Genomic DNA, 13,233 nt, shown 5'->3' with positions numbered 1-13,233 from the left:
TTTCTTTTTGGAAAAAAAAAAGATCTTTTCTTAAGAAAAGTTAAGAAAAAACAATAGTTTCTTTAGTGTTTAAGTGATTTTCTTTTAGAAATTTCAGATTATTTATCTCCAATAAGTAAAAACCAGGAACTGTCTTATTTTTTTAATTTGTATGTCAAGTACTTAGTACAGTGCTTGACTTATAATACTCCCTAAATTTCTTCAGTGCTTTTATTCCTTCATTTTTTTATCTCCAAAAAATTAAAGTGCTTTCTCCATTTCTCTTTCTTACTATTTTAAAGTGAGCTGACTATATTATATGTTTATTTTTTATTCATTTCATTATGACCTTAAGAGATGAAAACAAGCATTTCCGTAAGAAGTAGAATAGAAAAAAATATGACTGCACATAAAACTGCAAATCTATTATGTACAACTTGCTGTTCCTTTTAAATATATAAAAAGTTGTCATGTAACTTTTTTTTTTCTTTTCTTCCCTTCCTCTGTCACCCTAGAGATGGCTACCATTAGACACAAATATGTATTGTGTGTGTATGTGTGTGTGTGTGTGTGTGTAAAACCATTTTATACATACTTCTATTTATCAGTTATTTCTCTAGATACAGAAAGCATTTTCCTTCATAAGTCCTTTATAGTTAATTTAGGTATTTATAATAATCAAAATGACTTAGTTGCTCAAAGTTGTTCTAAAAAAATTATGCTATTACTGAATACCATGTTCTCTTGGTTCTGCTCATTTCACTCTTCATTATTTCATAACTCTGACTGTAAGTTTAAAGAATCATCTTCAGGGAATAGCTTATAATTTATGCAGTACATTATTTGGTGACAGTAAGAGCTAAGGTCATGCCAGAACTACTGCTTTTTCTGTAAAGGAGGATGAAAGAACTGCCCTACACATTAATCAGATTTATTCTGTCACCGCCACTGCTGATGACCAGAATATCATGTTCCCCAATCTTCTCCCTGGGCATGTATATCATCTTAGGTAACAATACAAGAGAAGCAGAGAGAAAAGATGAGGAGTCATTGTCATACTACCAGTAGACAGCTGACCTCCCTACTTTAAAGATAGGTTATTGAATTCACCCATCAGCCCAATTCAACTCAATTCAAGTTGAAAATTGCTATTGGTAACTGAGAAGTTAAAGAAACTCAAATAAGGAAAGATAGAGGCGGAGGAGGAATTCATCTATCCACATTCTGGGATAAAAGAAGAGAAGCATATATGGAAAATGAGCACGGACATAATATTTATTGCATCTCAGATTTATAGCACTTCAAGTTTTGCAAAAAAACATTTTCTTCATGACAATCTATTGAAAAAGATATTGCTTATATTATTTTCCCTAGTATAAAGAGTAAAAAGAAAGAAAAGTGAAAGAACTTGGCCAACATCCCATAAATAGTAAGAGTCTAAATCTATTTCATTTTTATCTTCATGTTTCTAGTTCCTAGAATAGTAGTTGTCACTTAAATGCTTCTTTCTTTACTCTAAGCTCTGAACTCTTTCTGCAAAATGGAAAGATAATAGCTTTTTTTTTTTTTACCTACTGGAAACTGGAACTTACCAATTTTATCCAGTCAGCAATTGAGTTAAATCATTATTTTGAAAGAATATGAAAACTAAAGTGATGCCTGAAATTCAGTGACTGCACTGAGCTTCTCATTACCCAGTTTAACCTTGGAATATCCTGACATTCTATGGACCATGAATGCATGGAATAGGAATTCCAAATGACTTCCATATAGCAAGAAGGGATTTTTAATATGAGTGGAAAGATGGAGAGTATAAATGTAACATCCTCACTGCTAATGAGTGTTCTGCATGCCTACATTTTCCACACTTTTTACTCTTAATGGTACCTCAGGATGATACATGGATGAGTCAGGATTCTGTGTTAGGTACTTTACTCATTTCCTGAATGCCAGATTGGGCTGGCACCAGACACTCATTAAATTTCCAATCATTCCACAGAAGCAACAGGTGATGAAACAAAGCTTCTGAGGCTGATTTCCTCAATATCCTAGAAAGGATGATATTTAATTGTGCTCTCTCTGGAGCCGCAGATAATGAAGGAGGAAAAGGAAAGGGAAGGCTGAATAGCAACAGGAAGTATTTCCAAAGCATAAACAAAAAATCAGATGGTGAAAAGAATCTTTTGGCTACAACCCATTCTACATTTTCTGACATGGTGGTTTTATCTTATAGGGGACCCTGCTCATGCAAAAGGAAAAAGGGGGAAAAGGACATCATAAGTGATCACATTGACAGTGCTCTATCCACTGAATTATTTGGATACTTCTTAGGCAAAATTTAAGTGATTTATCCAAAGTCACACAGCTAGTGTGTATCTGAGCATTCCAGATTCCAGGTCCAGCAGCACTCTCTCTATTCATTAAGCCATCTAACTGCCATATAAGTTATAGGTTACCAATTGGCACTTAAAAATGTTCAAATCCACTAATTTCTTGAAATGAGTATCTAACTTTTATCTCTAGTTATCCATTAGATGACTTGCAAAACTACTATATCCTGAATTAGAGAGAAAAGGCAAAATGTATTATGTAAAATATATATTATGGAAAGTATGTATTTGGCAAAATGCACAATAGACAATACTGTTAGTGATAATTATCTCCAAGTACTTGATGTGGAAGCCTCTCTAGATAATGCTAATAGGGATTTATATAAAGTGACAGGATGATGACCACACCTATAGCTACTTCTACAAAACAAACAGAAATATTCCTATGGGTCTGGGATATAAGACCAATTATTTTTCTAGAATTGGCAGGCTATAGGCTTCTCTTCTCCCCAACTTGAGAAAGTACAAAAATTGTGAGTTACTCCACAGGTCACTGGGCCACCAATGCTTAAATGAGCACTGGATTAATATATGAAATTATCAAAATAAAACGATAAGAATCTAAGATTAAATTATTACAATAAAATGATAGAATTAGTAACTGATGTAGTTATATGTAAAAGAAGAGGATATGTGTACTTTTCTTAATTCTGTGCAAAAATAAAAACAAAATCCAGGACAGGGCATTTGAGAAAAAGAGAACAAAATCTATTTTTAAGTGAACTAACTTTGATACTATCTGAGTTCCCTATTAGGGTAGCTATTTATCAATTTTATAGAATTCCTGCTGTTATTTTTTGAGTTGCTAGTGAAGTTAATGTGTTTTTAGTCCTTAGTTCTTCCACAATATATCTCAGATTATATTCTTTTCACATAAAGCTACCAACTTCTCTTTTAACCATCCCTAAATGTCCTTTTCATAAATTTCCTTTAAAACTCTGAACTCATAAATTATAAGCATGAATATAAGTATGTATGTGTATATATATGTATGCATGTATTATATATATGTATATACATATATATGAAAACATTTCCCTGTATCCAGGGAAAGATTGCAAATAGACATAACTTAATTTTAAAATGATTAAAATTAAGTGATTTTTATGCATTTTTCTTTGTTAAATATCAAAGCATGTTGAGTGATTGTAATTGCTTGACATTCAGGCAATTCAGGAAGTTATTGTCATAAAAGTATTTTTTTTCCTTTCACTAAGGAATCAATGAGGAAAATAGCTAAAATTCTATACTTTGGCATAATAATAGGCACAACTAAAAAAAAAGAACAGAAATATATTAGAATTCTGAACACCATCCAAGAAGACAAAGCTGAGAATCACACTGATTTAATTCTACTATTTATATATTTTATATAGCAAAACAAAGTAATTTTATTTGAAATTCATGTGATTATCATATATTCTCTAGGCAACTCAATTCTTTAAGAGATTTATTCCCTGATTATTTTATTTCATGTAGCATATCTTTCCTGGGAATTTTCACCCAGATTCAGAAATATGTTTTATAGACTGCACAATAGAAATGGATATGAACGCCTATGAGATTTGAAAATCACTAATGATAAATCTATTCTCATCGCTATCATTAAGTATCTCTATTGGCATGTTGGACAAAAAAAAAAATTGTAGTCACTTTTAGAGAAACCTACATGATTCAGAAGGAATATTGACTCTTGGTACCTTGGAGAGATGCATATAAATTTGGTGCATTTCTAATTATTTCATGAATGTTCTATTTTGAACAATTTGCCTTGTGAAAACAAACTGATTTCTTAAGTTCAAAAACAACTTAAGATTTACAGAAAGTAGATTGTTTTCCCCCAAGGTTTATAGAATTAGCCAAAGGACAAAAATAATAAGAAGGACCTTAAAATAGAGTGCTGAAAGAGCAAATGAACTGTATCTGAGATAGGGAAACCAAGTCCCTTGTTAGCTCCCAACTGAAACACCTCATATTATTCTGTCCTCAGTAACTAATAATTTTTTTCCCAGAGACCATGGAAAGTCAACATAGAGATTTATTTCCTAGTACATGAAATATTGGACTATTCTATGTTGTACGAAAGTGTTTAAATACTGAGGTTCTTAGTGGAGATTATGAACAACAAATGAATCCTGTAGAAAAGAAAGACTTTGTGAATGCCAGCTTTTTAGGACTGCTAAGCTCTTATTCTAGCCCAAATCTGACAAGATCTTTGGAATGGAATCAAAATCTGAAGTCAAAGTGCAATTCTAGACTTTAAAGAAGTTCTGACTTCAAATAGATACAATGTATATGAAGTCCACAACTTCAGCAGGACTTATCTCTGACTTTCTACTTTTAAAAGATTAGTTACTTAAGAAGGCATTAGAAAGGTAGCACAACCTTGTTGTTGGATTGTTTTCCCTGAGGGTTTTTTTTTTTTTTTTTGGTGTGTTATTTTTTTTTTTTTTTCCTATTTTCCACCTTGGGACTTTCTCTATTTTCAAACCCTATTACACCAATACTGCGGATTGAGTATTTACCTTTATCCCCGGAAGTCCAGGCAGCCCAGGCAGCCCTGGTTCACCCTACATAGGAAAATTACATAACATTATAGAATAGTATTCACTGAGGCACAAATTGATGGTGAGAGAAATGGCAAATGTAGCTGGAAGCACTACAGACATCCTTTCTGCACATATACACACAGAAACAGTCTAATTCTAAAAATGATGGTGAGATTGTGTGGTTCAGTCAACTCTTGATGATTCATGGTTTAATTGATCAGTCTGCAGATTCCATGGGCTCCTCCCTACCATAGATTTAGTAACACAACTTTAGATTATTTCACTTATCATTTGAATCTTCCCCAAAAGGTGGATAGGGAAAGAGCTAACAGTCCAATACCATTTGTTACTTTCAGGGTAAGTAAGGAGATTAAAGTCACCAGTTAAAGTGAAGCTTTAGGATTCAACATGGATTTCAAATATCTGTGTTAACCCAAAAGTTTCTTATCAACGTGCCATCAAGAGTTGGCTATATGAAGATGCTAACATCAGAACAATGCATATCAAAAGTCTTCCAAGATTTTAAGTAGAAGAAGCTTCTTTTACATTCTTGGATAGTGAGGAGATAAGTGAGTAGTTAAAATTATATTTAACACCACTGTATAAACATGACAATTGTTCAAATCAAGGAAACGCTACTTAGCTTCTTGGCGGATACTATGCAGCTGTTCAAGTGAAGGCAGGTTTAGGATTAAGTGGTACAGTCTGGATGAGTGTGTTGGAGTCACACTAAACCTTCTCATTTTCATAGAATTGTCTGCATTATTTTAAGCACTAAGTGTTGTGACAAGATGTACTTGCTCAGAAAATTCCTTGCATTCCACTGATTAAATCATCAAACAAGTTGAAAATGGAGGGGAAAAAAAGCATACACATTGGGGCTAGAACTATTATATGGATGATACATGATTTACACAAATTATACTATTTCACCATGGTAACCCAGTGCAGATAAACTCATTCCTTCTCATGGTAACATATTAAGCATAAACTAAAGAATGAAAGGAAAAGGAGGAAGAGAGGACTAGGTAAAGCTGGGGCAGTTCATTTCATGTGCAAATCTGTTGAGAAATTCCAGGACAATTTAATTAGAATACCTATTCCTTTCAAGTTCTACAACCATCTAAGTTGTTATTTTTAAAAAAAATCTGGAAAATAATAATTTCAGAAATGATTTACTGAAAGATGAATATAGAGAGAACAAACTAGTTTTCTCCTGATTTCATTCAAAATTCCTTTCAGAATACAAAAAAAAAAAAAAATCATTCTGAATGAAAGCTTTAGAAGATAAGCAAACCTATATTTTAATGTATAAAGTGGATTCAAGACTGTTTCTCAACAGTTCTGCTTCATTATTGATAATGCTTCTGATCAAATTACATTTCTCTGGATAGAATGGCAAAATACTTCTTTTTTCCTTTTCTCAAAGAAGTTAAATCCTTCTAGTAGAACTTATTATATCCATATGAGATTATGGTCATATTACATTCTTTTTTCCTAATTTGAAGTCTATATTTTTTCTCTTTTAAAGAGTCTATTTCCTTAGAAATTATATTAAACAAAAGTCTAGAAAAATACAACTAATAAAACTAAATAGAACAATGTGTGGGGATGTGTAAATATGTGTTTACATACAATGCAAAGTGAAGGCTCATTTAGAATATTGGAGTTTTGTAGAGTAAGGGCTAGATCCCCAGAGGCCTTGGGGTCAGCCAGAGTCAGGATGAATTAAAGTCCTTGGTCTTTAAGGGGAGAAGTGAAGGAGGCAGACAAGTAGAATCCTCGATTCTGGAGTCACCAACCTCTCTTCTCCTCATCCTGCCCCAAGTGACTCTGGCCTCTTTCCCCCCTTCCCTCCCCAATCCTTGCCTACAATTATTTTAACACCAAACATTCAGCTAGCATCTATGATGAGAAGAGCCATTATCCAAATATGTGCTAATAGAGTCATTATCTCACATCAAATACATAATTAGCCTTAAGTGCTCAGTTTTCTGATTCAAGCATACATTTTTGGAGTTTCAGCCCCATACAGAGTTTAACTCACAAAAGTATAACTTAACAAATTTTAGGATAGTAATATTGTTTTTCCCCCAAAATAAAAATGTTTCTCTGATTTATGAGGGAAAATTATTGCAAGGAAAATCAATATGAATAGGAATAGAATTCTAGACTTCTAGGGAAGATAAAGTTGTCCAGAACATTTTAGAATATAATGAAATATAATGTAAAGGAATATAATATCATGTTTTGTAATAATGTTTGAATAGAGTTTTTTTTTAAAAAATAACCGTTAACCATTTCCTTTATATACCGAGGGTGATGTATATGCATTTAAGTTTATGTTTATTTTATAGCCATAGATTATGCCTATTGGCCATCTGTGATCTTCATAGTTTGGCTTTTATTAATATTTATTTGCTTAATAGAGATGTAATTTCCCTCACTGTGAACTCTCTCCTCCATCTGTTTGAGAATCTATTCTGCAGTTTCTCTGTCCTTTCTTTCCTTTAACACAAAGTTCTTTCCAACAATTTGAATTGTTCAATCAAAGCTATTTCTTCTCTTAGAAGAAAAGGACTCTCCTTTTTTCATACTTACCAACTCTTATACTCAGGAATTCCTTTGGGTCATGGCTAAAATGGGTATGTGTGGAGAACTAATGGGGACCTTTTGCACCAGAAGAATAAAACTTGAATGGCCATAAGAAAAACAGGGCCTGATTCCAGGAAACCCTCTCCAGTTTCCCCCAGCAGGGTTCTTTCCTTCAACTCCAAGTACCTGCTGCTACCGGCCATCAACATTAAAAACCATTGGTCCCAGCTGTTCAACTTTCTCTCCAAATCAAAAAAAGGGGACTATTTTCCATGAATGAACAACACATGACAAATTTCTCTTTCCTTGTTTTATATTTAAACTACTTGTGAAAAGGAGGGAGCAGTATTATGAAAATGAATACAGTACATAGGAACAAAAACTTATATACTCAACACAGATGCACATACATATTAGAGCATTCATGCTCTAATGCAAGGTATATATAGACAAATTTAAAATAGAGTTAAAAACAACTTCTTACACTCTTATGCTAGATTTCCAACATAAAAGTTCTACATTCATCAGGATAAAATTCAATATTCAGAAAATCCAATCTGCAGCTGGGTTTGGTACTCTTATTAGATTTTCATATGTTTACTCATAAGGCAGGAATTATAACTAGTTCTTTACCAGCTATAACTGAACTATGGGCAACCATTGTAATATGGAGAGGGAAAAAGTTGTGGAGAAGTAGAACTGAACTTATAGAAACTTCAAATCAAGAGGGAAAAATGGCATTTATTACCACAGACATTCTACTTCTCATTTAGTACTTGTGTTGAGTAACCTAAATACTCTCATATTCAAATAAGTAATTTTCAATGATTTTAATGGGTAGCATTGATATCAACTGATGTGTCTTGCCTAAATATTTGTAAAAACTGGGGGAGGGGACTGCTAATTTTTAGGAATATATTTATTTAACTCCAAATTCAACATTGAATGAATTCAATCCTCTTTTCTAAACATTTCTTTGGAATCCAAGAAAATCTAAAAGGGTTATCTATGAGCCTCCAAGGAACACATTTAAGCTATAGTGCCAAGTAATTTTGGTAATGTTCAATGTAAAAATCTTATAAAACCAACAGAAATTATAGAAGTATTTTTATTCCTAAAATGGAATGGTTCTAGACATACCTACTTCACCAAATCACAGTTTAGACTGAGTAATTTAAATATGACCTACATGTATAAAATTGAAGAGATTTGATCTCTCTATCATGGGTAAATATAATATTCAATGCAAACCTTTGATATTTTCTCTTCGATGGAAGAAATCAGAGGGATCTTAGGGTAATACAGAAAATGTTCCGAAGGCCCAAAAAGGAAAACTTGAGGTTTTGTGGACTGCAGTGGGACTGAGTCAGTGCTTTTTTCTTCCTTTAAAAGGATTAGATTGTCTTTGAAAATAGAAAATAGAAAATAGCTTTTTCATGAAAGACTTTTTCAAAAATTACCTGAATCCTAAAGTGCATAAAACAAAAGACTGGCCCTCTCAATGTCTACATGGGTGTGGGAACAACATTTTATTATGTCTCCAGGTTCCAGATAAATACAATATGATACATTCTCTCATTTCAATTTCATTAATGAAGTAAATTCTATCTTTCAATTCATCTGTCTTTCTACAACATCATATGCCACCAAAGACAAAGCCATAATTTATCCAAGATCTAATCTATTGTGGAATTCACATTTACTGGCTAGTGACAATACATCTGTTATTCCAAATCTGATTGCATTGGACATTGAAATCCAGATACTCACATGACAAATGACTTCCAGTTGTTTCCTGCACATTAAACTCAAATGAGCAGATAAATCTAAACATACTTAACATAGCCTTGAATTTATTACCCAAGTGAGGCATAAATGATAAACAAATGTAATGTTTCCACAGATTAGCTAGTTAAAATAGTTTTGATTAGTGTCTTTAATTGAAACTCGGGTTTATAAACTGAATTGGTTTATAAATCATAAAATTGTCTATTTAGTCTATAAGAAATAATTTATATTTAATACCCTCAACAAAGGAGCATTTATGATGAAAAAAAGTTTTGTTTTATTTTATAAAGAGCTGCCTATCACTTCCTATTGAGGTTACTTTGTCAACATGTATATCTTTTAAACAAATGAAGAGCACAAATGTGGTTAGACATGCAAGATTAAATAGTTAGCATTCCAACCTAACTGATCTTTGAAAGTCTCAGACAACTGAATTTATGCAGACTTTTTGTTCAGAAAATAATTCTTTACCACAAAGGAATTTATTTTATTTTGACCTTTGGTCTTAGTCATAATCATGGTATTTAAAACACAAAAGCACCAATAAAAACTCTGAATATAATTCATTAAAAATATACTGCTTTGCAGTCCTTTTCTGAAAACATTTAAATTGTGGTCAGTGATTGGTAGAAATGAAATGTATAAAAATGAAATAAAGAACCTAACAGAGTATGAGAGAAAGAGATAGATCTTTAAAATATTACCTTTTGTCCTGGATGACCAGATTCTCCAGGTTCTCCCTGACAAAAGAAAAATGACAATTCAATTCAAAGAACAATTATTTAATATTTACTATGTGTCAGATGCTACATCTACTAGATGCTGGATCACAAGATGATAGGAAGAGTCTTGCCAATTATTTTTTGAAAACATTTTGACTACAGACGGTCATGCTATGGAATACTTGGGATTCAGCTCACATTCAATTTAATCCAACACACTTGTTAAACACCTACCAAGTTAAGGCCCTTAGTATTATGTGCTGGACATAATTCTTATCATTCATATATATTTTATCTTAGTCCTCATATTTCATTAGACAAGTCATCCACAAAACCAAGCATCTTTGAAAACCAAGGAGAATGGGTGGGCATAGTAAACAATATAAACCATTTGGTTAACTATAGGATTTCTATTTGACAGTTTTCTCTTCCTTTGGGCCCTGAGTATATGAAGCAGTGGTTGTTTTCATGACTAAAATTAATGCATTAGAAAAGTAGTTGTTTAACTTTTCTGAGATTTTCTTGGCAATGATACTGGAGTGGTTTGCCATTTTATTCTTCAAGTCATTTTACAGACAAGGAAACTATCAAAGTACCATAGCAAATAAATATTTGTGATCATGTTTGAACTCTGATCTTCCTGAATCTAGACCTGGGATTTTATCTGCTGCACCATGTAACTGCCCATCAGAAAAATTTATTATGTTTAATGATTATAGTTGGTGAAAGGGAACAAATGAAATAAACTTTAAAATGAATACTGTGACTCTCTTGGGGTACAATCCATGTTCAGTAGACATATAATTACCTTAATTCCTGCAGCAGAAGATCCAGGATCACCCTGATTGAAAACCCACAAGAAAATATTCCAAATGTAATAATGATAGTGGCACAGTAAGCATCAATACATATACAATCCGGATTACTATGAAATGTATTCCAGGTGTCTCAATTCAGATTGACTGTACTCTAGTGGATTTCATAAAAATATACTTTCTATCAAGATGTCATTATTTTCCAATATGGAATAATTTATTTTATATATACATATATGCATGTGTTTGTGTATATATATATATATATATATATATATATATATATATCATCAAAGTTGTTTTCTTCCCATTAAAAGCTACCTTCTTTAATAACAAATACAAACCTACTTTTTCATATTTTTTCACCTTGAGACTGTTCTAAAATGTAATGACATTGATATTTTTTCTGCTTTTCATTCACATATACCATATATTATTATTTACTGGCTTTCATTTAGAGAGAAGAGTAAATAATTTTGATTACATTAAATTAAAAAGGTTTTATACCAAGAAAACAAATTTAGCCAAGATCGGGAGGAAAGCAGAAAACTGGGAGAGGGGGTTTGAGAGCGGGAAATTTTATACACAATTTATCAGATAAAAGTCTCATATTTAAAATATATATAGAACTTTGTCAAATCTATAAAAATATGAATCATTCCCCAATTGAAAAAGTCAAAAGATATGAATAAGCAGTTTTCCAATGAAGAAATCAAACAATTTATACTCATGAAAAAAAGTATTCCAAATCATTATTGATTAGAGAAATGAAAATCACAGCAACCTTTAGATATCATTTTATACCTACCAGATTTGTTAAAATAATTAAAGGGGGAAATATCAAATGTTGGAGAAGGTATGGAAAAATTGGGACACTAATTCAATTATTGGTGGAATTGTAAAATGATCCAGCTATTTTAGAAAGCAATCTGGAATTATGCCTAAAGAGTTATTAAAGGGAAAAAAAACCTATACGTTCCAAAATGTTTATAACAGATCTCTTTGTGGTGATATAGAACTGGAAATTGTAGGAATAATCATCAATTGGAAAATAGTTGAACAAATTATGATATTTGATTGTGATGGAAACTACTGTGTTATAAGAAATCATGATTCCAATGATCTTAGAAAAATATGAAAAGATTAACATGAAATAACAAAGAGCAAAATGAACAGAACCAAGAGAATATTTTATACAATAACAGCAATATTGTTTTAAGAATGACTTTGAGTGAATAAGCTATTTTATTTAACTATAAGATGTACAAAGATTCTATCTGCATCCAGAAAAAGAACAGATAAAAAGATGCAAAGAATAAGTTTACACACACACACACACACAAAAGCGCGCGCATATAAACACACCTATTTATGTCTAATGGTAGCCAAGTGGGGGAGGGTGGAATAAAAGGAATAATTTTATTGTATATTGGAAGGGACTATCAAGTATTTGTAGTAGATTTACAGTTTCTTTTTTTAATCTTTTTTTATTGTATTATGCTATGGAAATACTTGTCTTACTCTATAAATTAAAAATAAATTTAAAAAAAAGTTGTTACATAAAAACCAGAGAAATTCCCATGTTTTGAGTCTGCATGAAAAGAAACATTCCAGAAGGAATAAATATTGAAAAGGTCCTCAGCATCAGTCAGAACACATTTTAAGTACTGTGTGTTGTGTTCCATTTTAGATACTATATTCTGGATGAATATTGACAAGCAAGAATAGAAGTCTAGAGGAAGAAACCATGATGGTATGGAAACTGGAGGCCATGCCATAGGAAAATTAGTTGAAGGAACTGGAGATATTTATCCTGAAGGAAAAAGAAATCAAACAAAAAGGGGAAAAGGACCAAGAATTCTATAAACAGATCACAAATCTAACATGAAGCCTGCCAGAGTAGTAATGGGAGACTTCCATTTTTCAAACATATGCTAGAGCTCACTCTTCCCTCCCCCACACTCCTCTCTTTTTTCCCCCTCTATCTGTCTCTCTTCACCAAAATAGATCAGCTAATGACTATTTGGCAGCCCCAATAAGAATTTCATCCTTCTAAAGACCTCATTCTAAAATATATAGAGAATTGACTCAACTATATAAGAATACAAGCCATTCTCCAATTGATTAATAGTCAAAGGATATAAACAACAATTTTCAGATGAAATTAAAACCATTTCTAGTCCATATGAAAAAATGCTCTAAATCACTACTCATCAGAGAAATATATTAAGACAACTCTGAGGTATCCCTACACACCTCTCAGATTGGCTAAGATGACAGGAAACGATAATGATGAATGTTGGAGGGAATGTGGAAAAACTGGGATACTAACAGGTTGGTGAATTTGTGAGATAGCCATTCTGGAGAGCAGGAACTATGTCCAAAGGACTATCAA

At 32.2% G+C, this 13,233-nt stretch overlaps 1 protein-coding gene across 3 annotated transcripts in view; it reads right to left on the bottom strand.

The window, feature by feature from the left end:
• Positions 1–13,233, bottom strand: part of COL25A1 (collagen type XXV alpha 1 chain) — a 528,728-nt gene that overhangs the window by 82,330 nt on the left and 433,165 nt on the right. For all 3 annotated transcript variants that reach the window (XM_031943399.1, XM_031943400.1, XM_031943401.1), the window contains exons 16-18: positions 10,832–10,864; positions 10,006–10,041; positions 4,895–4,939 (exon numbers count right to left, since the gene is read on the bottom strand). In XM_031943399.1, coding sequence (XP_031799259.1) covers positions 4,895–4,939; positions 10,006–10,041; positions 10,832–10,864 — 114 coding nt within the window. The remainder of the gene's footprint in view (positions 1–4,894; positions 4,940–10,005; positions 10,042–10,831; positions 10,865–13,233) is intronic.

The sequence above is a fragment of the Sarcophilus harrisii genome, chromosome 6 (assembly GCF_902635505.1).
Source record: "Sarcophilus harrisii chromosome 6, mSarHar1.11, whole genome shotgun sequence".
Lineage (NCBI taxonomy): Eukaryota > Metazoa > Chordata > Mammalia > Dasyuromorphia > Dasyuridae > Sarcophilus > Sarcophilus harrisii.
The sequence above is the reverse complement of the archived record's forward strand: the minus strand, read 5'-3'. Positions and strand labels throughout refer to the sequence as shown.